This window comes from Parus major, chromosome 3 (genome assembly GCF_001522545.3).
Source record: "Parus major isolate Abel chromosome 3, Parus_major1.1, whole genome shotgun sequence".
In the NCBI taxonomy this organism is placed as follows: Eukaryota; Metazoa; Chordata; class Aves; order Passeriformes; family Paridae; genus Parus; species Parus major.
The window spans coordinates 42701574-42714216 of record NC_031770.1 but is presented as its reverse complement, the minus strand read 5'-3'; the positions used below and the strand labels follow the sequence as shown (position 1 = coordinate 42714216).

The window sequence follows — 12643 nt, the reverse complement described above, 5'->3', positions numbered from 1 at the left end:
GTGCCTGATGGCTTGGTGCTGGCTGGATTTCTTTGGGCTCTCCTCTGCTGCAGCGGATGCTGAGCAGAGGTGCCAGTGGTTGTGCTGCCTCCCTGGCTGGAGCACTGCCCATGTGCTGCGGCACTGCCTCCGCTCCTCGGCCACCGAGTCTGGTGGCCTGTCCTCCCTGGTACTGCACCACAGCATCTGTCCCTAGCTCCTGAGCCCATTTAACCTGAGGGAAGGAATTTGGCTCATAACCCTGGGCTTCTCCCTATTCAGGCTGTGAAGCACTTTGAGCTTCAGTCTTTGCTTCCTGGGAAAGATTTACAAGAAGGCCTTCCCTAGCATTTGGTTTCACTTGCCCTTTCGAGCTAAGGTCAAGATCAGAGAGTGGGTAAATAGGCTTTCCCAACTTGCTGACATCCAGCTGTTCTGTCCTCCAACTCCTCCTCTGACCTAAACAACATTTTATTAAGTATTTCTTCTTTCTGTGCCTCTATTTTTATTTTTTTTTAAGCTATTACAGAAAACTCATACATTTAAGGTAAAACACTGTGACTGTTCCTCAGCTCTACAGGTATCATGCAGGCTGTATAAAATTAAATTGTGTTTTCTGAGTCAAGTGCATTGCATCTGGGTTGCAGAAGGGTTTTATTCACAATTTCTGGGAAAAAACTCTCAATGGATAATTACTCTCCCTGCTAATAAATATATATGTTTTTTCGGGTTTTTTTTGTGTGATTCCTGCTAGATGAAACAACCAGTAGGCACTGCAAATCTTTCTCTGTGTAAATACTACAGGGCATGAGTGGGTCACATTTTGGGCTTTAGTTGGCAAGCTCTATGTGCTGAATTTTTCTGGTCTTTCCTCCAACTTGAATTAGTTTGCCGTAATCTCCAAAGAGGTTCTTGTATGTCTTTTTCTGAAACCTGACTTGCTTTTACTTTGTGGAGGCACAGCAGAGTGGTCAGTACCCATAAAGTCTTGTCTGTATTGTGTATAGATGCAATGCCATGTTCTTGCTCTTTGGCATTGCCCATTAAGTGAGGAAAATAGCCAGGTCAACCAGTCAGCTGCTGCTCCAGGAGCTCATGTTATTGAAATTAAAGGTGTAAACTGTGATGCAGCTCTGAAGTAGAGCTGTGCCTGGCTCCCTGCTGCTGCTCCTGAGCCTTGCCCTGGAGCTGCTACTATAGGGAAACATGACAGTGGGCACAAAACTCTAGGTTTTGGGATGGAGCTGATAGACAAAATCTTAAGCCTACTTTGACAAGAAAACAAAGAAGTCTTTCCTTTGGTGTTTCAAAGTCTCATTGTCAGAGAAGTAATAAATTCAAAGTCATTTTCGTCTTGTAAATTGGATTGTCACTGTGGAAAAGTCTCTTAATTTTCCATTTCTCCAGTGAGATCTATCATGTGTCTCCTACCTGTGCCTGCCTGACTAGTTTAATATCCTCTCTCTCTTGCCACTTAGTATTCCTGTATGGCTGTTTATTATTATCAACTATTTATTCAGCTTTACAGGTGATTACAAGGACAAATGGTCTAATGTTGTATTGACATTATGTGTCCTTAACAATGCCCCAACAACCCCTTCCCAAAGATGCTGCTCTTCCAGATAAGGAAACAGGGAAAGTGTGACTGAACACCATGCATGTGCAGAACTCAAACATTTCCTTACTCACTCAACCCTAGATGTTCTTTTCCCAAGCCTCATATCCAAATCTTCATTAGAAATCTGAGAGAAATGCTTTACTGTGGCTGCTGGCTTGGCTGCTTTTCAGATTCAGGCAGAATCTCCTTTATTCATTCACAGGCCCTTTTTTCTTCTTATTTTTCAATACTTCTCCAGAAGCTTGTATTATCATCTTTAGCAGTGCAGAAAAGTATCCAATATTTTAGAGCTTCTTTGTAGCATGTTAATCTCTGAGACTAAAAAAAAAAGAAAAAAACTATCTCTTGGTCCCAGCCTCATTTTTAATAGGATAGTAAACTAAGAGGATACATGAGGATTATTCTAATCTCACCCTGGAGCTCTCTGCAGCACTACTGCCTATCTGGGACCCATTATTGGACTGCCTTCTCCAGTGCTCTAGAAAACAGGCACTTATCTTGATTTAACAAGTAATGATAGCAAAAGCCCGAGCTGTCATGCTTTGGAAATAATGGATTAGCTAATTGATTGTGAAAAGAAATATTAGGCTGGAGCTGAACATCCTTTGGAGTGCTCTCTTCTCCTTGCTTCAGTCTTTAGTGCCTTGAGAGCATGTTTGTACACTGAGGGGGGGTGTACTCAACACAATCAACTACTTCTCCTACAAAGCACATGCAAGGGACTGCTGGAGGTGAGCTACTTTTCCTTGTCTTGTGGCTGTCCTGGAGCAGTCTGTGGTGTCTGCTCTGGAAGAACAAGGGAGCTGGTGAAGGGTCTGGAGCACAAGTCCTGTGAGGAGCAGCTGAGGGAGCTGGGAGTGTTCAGTGTGGAGAAAAGGAGGCTCAGAGGGGACCTTATCACTCTACAACTCCCTGAAAGCAGGGTGTAGCCAGGTGGGGGTTGTTCTCTTCTCCCAGGTAACAAGGATCAAGAGGAAATGCCCTCAAGATGTGCTCTGAGTGCTGGGAGAGGTCAATGTTGGATGTCAGGAAGAAATTCTTCACTGAAAGGGCTGTCAAGCATTGGATCAGGCTGCTCAGGGAGGTGGTGGTTTCAGGAGTGCTGGAGGTATTTAAAAGATGTGTAGATGTGGCACTTAGGGATGTGCTAGTGGTGGACTTGCTTGGCAGTATTGGGTGAATGGTTGTGCTCAGTCTTAAGGTCATAATCTAAATTATTTTATTATTCTATTGCTGTGACAGAAGATAAACACACAAAACCTTATTTGCCTATGTAGTCTTTAAACCTTTTGGATCTGGGCTTTAAACTCTTGGGTCTAGAGACAGCATATGACCTGGGCAGGAAAGGAACTTCTTTCTGGAGATGTTCATTGTTTGCAGGTGGTGGGAGACCAGTCTGCCCAGAAGTGAGAGTTCAAGCAAGGATGTGTGAAACTGGTCCTTGGGGCACCATACACACTCCTACCTCTCATCATGGCAATGAATGTGTGTAAGAGCATAACTTTGACCTCAGATATTGCTGTAGCCAATGCACAGTCCCACTGCTCCTCCTTCAGCCCTTATCCATGGGTAAGGAACTGAGGGAGGGCAGGCGGGATTCAGCTGCACAGCAAGACTGAGTCAAGCTGGGACCCAAGTGCAGGTTTTACCTGTTTGTACAGTTCACTTATTTTTCCCATTCATACTGAAAAGAGCTATATGTTGCTGTCAGGCTTTAGACTTGAATACATCTTTAGACTGTTTTCAAAAGGCATAACAAACTACCCCAAGCAGACAAATTACTGCTGTCAGCAGCACAATAATAGTCACACACATGGTTTCTTTCTCCTTTCTTCTCCTCCACTCCCCATGATGAAATTTCTAAAATGTTGTGCACTGCACAGAATGCAAACAGACACTGGGTTAGTTAAAAACATACTTCTCTTTATTTGAAAGTTTTCTATTCACAGATAACAGGCAGTTGGATACATTGCATAGTATACCTTTTTTTTAAAGTATGCTTATTATCAAATATGTCAGAAAAAGGATGGTTACTGGCTCTAACTTCCCACAAGAAACAGTGAAGTTAATGGAACAATAAATTAAAGAAGTAGTAGTAGTCCACATTACATATAAAATAGATGTTAAAAGATACAAACATAACATGAATGATGACAGATTCAGTTTCCCTTCTCCTTAGAAATTCAGTGTCTTATTAGAGTGGTTTCCTAAGCTGAGTTTTTATTAAAATGCAGTAGTGGTCTGAAACACAAAAGTCACACAATTTTTTAAGTTGAATGGGAATGCCTTCAAGAATCCTTGCTAGTGGGAATGGGGGTGCTGTTCCCCTGCCCCTGTGATGCTTGGGTCCTATTCCTGATGTTGAGCCCTTGCTGCTGCAAGGAGGCAGACTTGGTGCTTCAGCTGTAGCTGATCCTGGCTCTAAGGCACTTCTAGGGCCTATCAACTCTTTACATTGCAGGCACTAAGTATTCAAAGGAAAAATTCCACAGGGTGGGAGACTGGGGTGTTATGCAACCTTAGTTTAGCGTACTGGCCATCATCTCTGGGACCGTCCTCATAGTCCCATATAAATGCTCCTTGCTGGAAATGCAGTATCTGGACCCTCTGTGGGATTGAACCCCCAGGGAGCTTCTGTGGGTGCTAAAGAAAAACAGTTTTAAGAGATGTATCTTGTCAGGGTGCTCTCTTTCCTGTTTACCTGAACTCTTGTGGGTTTCCAGGAGTGCTTTCTGGCCAGCAGGTTTTGCTGTGGAGCTGGTCCTGTGCGTGGGCTGAATGTCAGGGTGCCACCTGCACTTGTCTCCTGCCTTGAGCTGGAGGCAAACACCTTGTTCATCTGTTCAGGGGAGCTTCAGAAAGTGCCAGAGCTATGGTGGGGAGGTAGGGATTGAACAGGGACATGAAGAAATAAGCTTTTCAAGCAGAACAGCAAGAGATCTCCATTAGGGAACCGAGTAGCTGAGTCCATGCAAGCTGGAGCTCCAAGTGTCTTTACCACAACATGGATGCTGGCTCATATATTACCCAATGAGAAAAGTCAACCATGTTCTGAATTACAGGGTTGTAATTCAACCCTGAGGATCTGGTGACTATAGAAACCACCTGAGCTCTGCTGCCCTGGTTTGACAACCATATGCTCCCAGAGGCAATTATAATCCTGTTGTATGTCTCAGCTGCCTGGCACTTTTTTCCTCCCTCCTTCCATACTTAACACTGAGGTAGAAGTTTCAACTAGCATTAAAACACACAAGAAATTAACAGGATCTTAGTGGGAAAGTAGTCCAATGACCTTCAAAATCTGCAAAAATATAACGTGGCTATTAAATGAGTAACAGAAGTAGAAGAGTAATTCTAAAAATGTCAGAAAAACAGTATCAAAAAAGTACAGTACAGAGTTGCAAGACATTTTGTATTGTATTTTTAAAAATTAAGAGGTTTGGTTTTTTTTTTAAATTCTCCCTCTGCAACAGAATTTTTTATACTGGTATCAAAATAGAAGTACACATGAATTTTTGAATACATCAACTCTTTTGAACAATTATCCCATTGGCTTCACTTGAGTATTGCTTTTATTTTCTATAAAAATACATGTTTAACTATGTGTGCGTATATACTGACATACGTGTCTTGCAATAAGACCTGCATTTCTTCTGAAGCTCACAAGGAAGATCAAAGTAATGGCAGTAATTTTTACAACAAGACTTAAATGTCTTATTGTTCATAAAATATTTAAACTTAAACAACACAAATCACCAACATAGGATTTTTTTAATTTTTTTTTCTTTATTACCCCTGTAATACTAAAGAAAGTTTATATTAATAGCTAAATAAATTGAGTTAAACTACTCCTGTAGGGGCTGCTTTTAGTTACATCCACTGTACTTAATACCACAGAGCAAATGAGGTCCAAATTTCAGTTGAAAGAACATGGTTAGCTTGAATTTCACCCTATTGATTTAATTATTGGCAGGAATGTGAAAATACATTCAGTGTAAGAAAGCTGTTAAAGCCAAAGGAGGAAAAAAGAAGTTATTATTCTTAGAGCTATTTTCCAAGAAATACTAGATGTTCCAGCTTTAAAGCTGCATTTTTAAATCGGGGGGAAAAAAAAAATCCATGAGTAGAGGAAGACAGTGTTTATGAGCCTTCAAGGAGAACACTTCAGTGACATTAAAGGCAACTTTGCAGACTCACTTGAAATGTATCAATTTGTAATCTACACATTTACAGGAGCTGCTCTGCTCTGAAAGCTGTTTCCCAATCTGTGCCAAAACATGTGAGGCTGCGTAGCATACTTCTGATGATAGACCTCCAGGCTCTGTTTCTCCATAATTGATTTAGTTATTAGTTATGCAGGGGAGAGAAGAGATCCCTGAGGCTTAGTAAAACAGTATTCAGTTACTAAAAGCAGCCCTTTGTGAATTAATGTCATCCTACCAGCTCTTTCTGCTCATTATTCCTTCAAGTCTTGTTTTCCTGGACACCAGCTGTCACAGAGGAAGTCTCCAGCCTTTTCTTCTCCTGCCTCCTTGGCTGACTGCAGTTGCACCAGCACGGTCTGGAGTGTCTCCTTCACCACCTGGATCTCCCTCTGCAGAGACTGTGCAAGCTTTATTAAGGAATAATCTATAGGTGATTGGCAGTCGCTTTTCTCTTTCCAAGTTATTAAGTACATTCTTGTTCTGCTGTTCACAACAGATGGCCATGGCTATCTAATTGTAGCTTCAAATTCTTCCAAATTGTTTGGATTAAATATTAATACATTTCTCACACTTGCTAGTAAAAGAAAGATGCAGGCAAACTCAAGTTCTCGAGTAGCATTATTTAGCAGTTTAAAAAAGGGAGGGGATGGGGGATACTGCTTGGACATCGTTCTCATGGGAAGGAAGGAGACAAAAAAGTATTGTGTACTATGGAGGCAGCAGCATTAGGTGTGAGTTTCCTGATGCATGGAGGGTGGACTTTAATACCAGAGACACAGAGCTGGGTGGATCAGATCCCAGGTGAAGGCAGCAGGGGCAGCCTGAAACAAATGCCAAGTGACCACAGCTTGTGTGACATTAGTGAGCTCAACAACGCGTGCTGTGCAAGGTGGGGTGGGAATCTAGGTAAGGAGCAAAATTAGCTTACAGCAGAGAAAGTTTTTCTGCTACACTTACCTCCAGAAAGCTTTCATGTTAGCTGAATTATCATTATAATTATAGTGCAGAACACACAAATATAAACTATACAAGACTCCACAGGGAATGCTTTGAACAAACTGAAAAGCAAGAGGGCAGTAACAAGGTTGTACTGTTGTGCATTAAAAGGAAGAAGGCCACCAGAGAAGTGTACAATAAATAGTGTAAAATGCTTCATTTGGTTAAGAAAGAGATTTCTGCACTTTATTTTCCTCCATCTAGTTTAGGGTTCCTGCAATGAATTCAGGGAGAAACTGATGGTTAATGGCTCAGCCTCTGAAAGAGACCTTCCACTTCCCTCTTTCCCCAGCTCCACAATGACGAGAGGGAGGATGCCATGTGGTGACAACAAGGGGTGCAGCAGGACTGGCAGATGAAGGCAGGACATTCAGAGACAGCAGCAACTCCTCCTGACACATGCACAAGCCTTTAAGTGGCTAGGTTTCCTTGGCAGAACAGCTTTTTGTGCTATGACTGGTAATAGGTTCGTATTATCAATATACTGGCCTTTCTGCTGATAATCATAAATCAGCAACACTATCCATTGCTGGAAGAAGTGCAAGGACTGGGTGTAGCTCAATGAGACAACCAATTTTATCCTCTCTTCTACAGCTTATTCTATGAGAAGAAGAAAGCAAGCAGAGGTGAACTAGAGCCTGCTGAAATGGTAAATCAATGGCCAAGTCTATGAACAAACCCTAGGGCCCATCCCATCCCCACTGAGGCCTCCTGGACAGGTATGGGTGAAGGGCAAAGACCCCAAAAGACAGAAATTGGTTCACCTCACTTCAAGGGAAGTGAAACAGGATAACACTGAAACAACTCAGTTTCAAAAGTACAACACACAGAAAGGACAATGCACAAGGAAAGGCTTTGTCCTTTGCAGAGCTCATACATTAGGAAATGTTGTTTTACTTGACCCCAATGTCAATGCAATGTCAAGAAAAAAATACGGCCTCAGGTTATGTGACTGTAAAAACTAAGCTGCTACTTTTGAAAAATTATGACTTTATATAAAGCTATACCAAGCATGGCTCTCTCAGGCAGCCATTATTATGTCTTTGAAAAGTCTTGGCTGCTTTTGATTCTGTTACCAATTCCCCAAAATTTCATCTTTGTGTATTTACATGCATTTGCTATGATGTTTTGCTCTTAATATGTTCATGCATATTTCTAATTTCTGGACAGCTATGTTAATCTAAAGGCCTTCTGTCTCTGATTACAAGTAGAAGCAGTACACACAAAGCTGCTCCTATCCCAGGATCACAAAGCACCCTACAAGGACAAATTAATTATGCTTTGCATCTTCTCTGAAGTAAGAAATATTATTATTCTCTTCTAAGTCCTGGATTCTCCACCCCTCTGCAACTTAATCATGAGGCTCTGCTGAAAACCTAACTGGTAAACATAAATTCTGTAGTCCATGAACACCATAAACCTTCTGAAGTTTAATTAATTCTGATGTGTAGTCTCTGACTACATGCTGTTACTTGTAATATTCCAGGCAACTACAAAATACCTTTCAGGTAGAGAGAAAAAGCAAAATTGAAATGTTTCAGTGACAGTGGATGAGAAATCTTAAAGGATAGAAGATAATGAGGAAGACAGGAAAAAAAAACAACTGTTAACCAACAGAAAGATGGAGCAACAAAAAAAAAGATGACTGCATAGTCTAAGTATAGCAAGTTCCAATAACCTCATAAATAACACCACAATCGTATGTAGACAAGTAAATGAGCCTTTATGGCTAAGACAAATATATTGGTATATGGCTGAGTATGGAATTTCTATCATCTCTAACACACAGGTTCTATCTGGATAAACAGCTTCACCCATTTTAAAAATACAAATAAACAGTTTTGCATGGGTCCACATGCAAATGTGTCCTTCATGTTTAAATTGTCTACCCAGTGCTGCAGATATTGAGCCATTATCCAAGGAAGGAGTTAAAACAAGTTCCAACTAGGAATATTTTCTGGTTCTGCTGTCTACCTCTGAAAACTGAAAAAAATCTCCACAATGTCAAATAAGCAGTAAATTAAAGTACTTGGGAACAAGTATAACACATATTCACAAAATGCTGCAAAAATGCAACCCATATTCAACAATGCTGCAGGTTGAACATCGTCTTGCTGGAAGATTTTCACCTATTTGACTTTGTCTCTTTGAAAAATTGAGCATCGTCTCAGAGCCCACAATTTGCAAGCAGATAAAAAGCAGATCAAATTACTGTAGAGACACTTAAGTTTTGGAAAAAATGGGATCATTTTGTTCAAATGCAGCTTCTGATCTCTCAGCCCAGATGTTTAGGGAAAAGAGACAAAAAGTAGATACTATCAATCAGTTGCCTTCCTATAGGAAAGGTTAGAAACGAAGAGTACATATTATAAAATAAAAGACATATGAAGGACAATTGCTCTAAGGGCCAATGGGATTTTGGAAAGTAACAGCATTGTTTGATGCAATTACATGTATCTAAGTAATGCAATGAAGAAGAAATTAGCTTTTGAAGAACAGAAATAATCAGAAAGAAGTTTTTGGTTGGGTCTTTTCTTGTTTTTAACCTGGTTAACTATTCTGCTTGCTTCCAAAAGCCAAACAGTGGCTGCAGACAGAAGCTCAGCTCAATGTCCCACCACCTAACTGCAAGTGTCACTCCCAAGCCCAGGCACCAGCACCCATGGAGGGGCTAAGCCAGCTGCAAAGAAGTTCTGCAGAAAAGGACCTTGAGGTCATGGTGGACAGTAAACTGCACATGCACCAGCAATGTGTCTTGGGGCAAAGGTGCCCCACAGCCTCCCAGGCTGGATTAACAAAAACATGGCCAGCTGGCAGAGGGAGATGATCCTTCCCCCTAACCAGCACTGCTAAGGTCCCATCTGGATGTTGTGGGTTCCACAATAAAAGAGAATGATTTATTGGAATGACTCCAGCACAAGTCTGGTTTAATGGACTTGAGTATCCATCACATGAGGAGATGCTGAAAGAGCTGGGACTCCTCAACTTGAAGAAAAGAAGGCTTGCAGGATACTACCACTGGTATAAACAGCTGAAAGTCAGGAATGAAGAAGAGGGAGCCAGACTCTTCTTTTTTCTTGTTCACTGACAGAACAAGAAGTAACAGGGAGAAATTCCAAACTAGGAAATTGAATCAGAATTCACTAAAACATTCTGTTTGTTTAAAGGTGGTCAAACACTGGACTACATTGCACTATCAGGTTGTGGAGTGCCCATCCTTGGGGATATTCAAAATTGGATTGGACAAAACATCCTGGACAACTTTCTCTAGGTGACCCTGCTTGAGCAGGGAGTTGGACCAGATGATTTTCAAAAGGTCACTTCCAATTAAACAGTTCTTTGACTGCGTGTGCTAAATGCCAAAGGACCAGTGAAGAGCCAAGACAATTCAGTAAGTCTTTTGAATGACTAGGGTTTTGGCCTTTTTGAAGAGCACTCTTGGGAGTAAGGGAAAGACACTAAGCAAGTCCCTGCTGTTTCTGTGAGACCTGTGGGGTGTCACAGTAAGAGAGAAAAATGGCTTTTGGAAATCCATCACTTCTCCTCACAAAATACAGGCGTATTTGCAGTAGTGCAACCAATTAAAATTTTCTCAATCACCCCCTTGATTACTGTTTCCCTCCTTCACATTCATGAATGTTATTTCTAAAAAATAAGATAGTACCCCTGCCATGCAAAACCCAGAATACTTGCCCAAAAAACTACTGAACAAAAAAAACTGCAACAGAATGACTGCTCCATATTGAAAAATGGAACCCTTCAGTGGTCTGAATATCAGCTACTTTCAAATTGCTTGTTCCAGCAGAAAATAGAAGGCAAAGAAGTTGCAGCACCTGAGTGGAAATACACTGACTCTATCACAGCATAAACTATAAAAGTAGAACTGTGTTCTCTGTGTGACACACAGAGGGAAGGGCTCACCCTCCTGTCATCTAAAATAAAATCGAAGAGAGTGCCATTGCCACCTCTAACACTTGGAGGATCCCAAAATCTCTTACAGGTTCACCCAGAGTGAGACTCCTCACTGAGCTACAGCCAGGGCTCAGTTTTACATGAATCTCTTGAAAACCTGCTCTGGTGTAAAGCAAGACTTGTATGGGAGCCTGCTGCAGGATAAAGGTGAAGGGTTAGCAAAGTGACCTGCAACATTTAATGGATGTTTAGGCACAAAATCCCGCTTTCAAAATAACTGATTAAAATGCCCATTTTAGGGCAAGGAAAGAAGATTGTTTTTGTAATAATACCACATGTTTTCTTCCAACAAAGCATTTCCACCAAGAGGAACTATTACATGCATTCAAATTGTCTATCAAAATGTAACTACTAATTAAGAACAAAAAATGACTGTGAAATTGCAATATAGACTCCATTTAATTTTAGTGGTAATTCCAGGCCTTGACTGTCAGGAAAGTAACACCTCTCATCAGCTCTGCAGACACCAGAACGAGTCACCTCTCATCTTTTGGTTTTCCCAATTAATGATGTGGACTGTTTTCATACACTCATTAATGATCAACCATAATTGACTATTTTGTAGGTTTATTTGGTTATACTACATAGAATTTAGCAAATATGTCATAGTGCTACAGAGAACTCTAACATCCAGTCTCAGGCCCCTATTGTTTGATGCTTTTTATATAGAAGGGCAGTTTAGTGGTTTTTGTGAAAAATTTCAACAATAAATTAGAATTGCAAGTGGGTCTGTGCCTATACTCAGGGCCAAGACATATCGCTGGATTTCTCCTTTGTTCAGGTTGTGCTGGCACTTACAATGAGCAGCGTGGTTGATTTAAGTGTGCTATGCCATCAAAACATAGAATGAAAAACAATGACATCTGGGTTTTTTCTTCTAATACGAACTTAATTATTAATCAAAGCTATGACACACACTAAACATTGGCAAATGGCTCAAGAGCAGCAGGAATTTATTTTTCTCAGTGGAGTCTTTGGAAGTCTTTTAATAATCAGACCACAGGACTAATTTATATCTGTGCAGCCCCCAGTTAGATATTTGACCTAATATATTTTGTAACATTTATGTGTAAAGCAGTTTTTTGGGAGGAATATGGGAAGGATGAAAATAACCAGTGAATGGACTTGGAAAAATTTATCCTGCTTCCATTACTATTTCAGGTCTTTAAGCTCCTGCTCTCAGGAGTTCTACAGATTTTTAATGTAAGACTGCATGATTGCCCAGTATCTGTGTTAGGAAATTGTTTTATCTAAGATCAAATAAATTACAACAACAGATTCATCTATTAAATAAATTCTTCTGCCGAGGCTAATTGTTGTCTCTTATCTTAGTGCTAGTTCCTGCAATACAGGCAAGTTACCAATGAGTGAAAGCTAATTTTATAGGCACTGCACAGTCTTTATATAAAAAAAACCAAAACAATCTACAGGTCTGTGGCACTCTGGTAGCTATTTTCCTAATTCCTTTTTGAAGTACAGCACAGTGATTACATGTACCAGATGGTAACATTTTATGCACATTGACCTGGACTACCTCTGAAATAGCAACTGAATGTTAATGAGGGGTAGCTGAATTGCTGAACTGCTTCTTTGTACATCCCTATGTTTTAAACATGGTTTCTTATTTTGTGACTGATGGTCTTGCTAAGACCAGGATATCACACACTGTGCATTTCTGTATTTAGATAACATGTGTTGAATTTCACTGATAGAGGAAGTCAGATCTCTATCAGAAAACTGTGGCTTAAAATGAGACTAATCTACAACTCTCCTGAAATTTCCAATTACTAATTTTATTTTTTTACTAACTCTTGCAGTCTCAACAGCTGTGAAGAAATAGGCACGCTCCATAGAATGTAAGAAACACTACTAT

At 40.6% G+C, this 12643-nt stretch overlaps 1 protein-coding gene across 5 annotated transcripts in view; it reads right to left on the bottom strand.

Moving 5' to 3' along the window:
• Window positions 1–3499: 3499 nt before the first annotated feature.
• DISC1 (DISC1 scaffold protein) overlaps window positions 3500–12643 on the bottom strand; it is a 190910-nt gene continuing 181766 nt past the window's right edge. For all 5 annotated transcript variants that reach the window (XM_015622559.1, XM_015622557.2, XM_015622561.3 and 2 more), the window contains one exon: window positions 3500–6202. In XM_015622559.1, coding sequence (XP_015478045.1) covers window positions 6054–6202 — 149 coding nt within the window. In that variant the 3' untranslated portion in view covers window positions 3500–6053. The remainder of the gene's footprint in view (window positions 6203–12643) is intronic.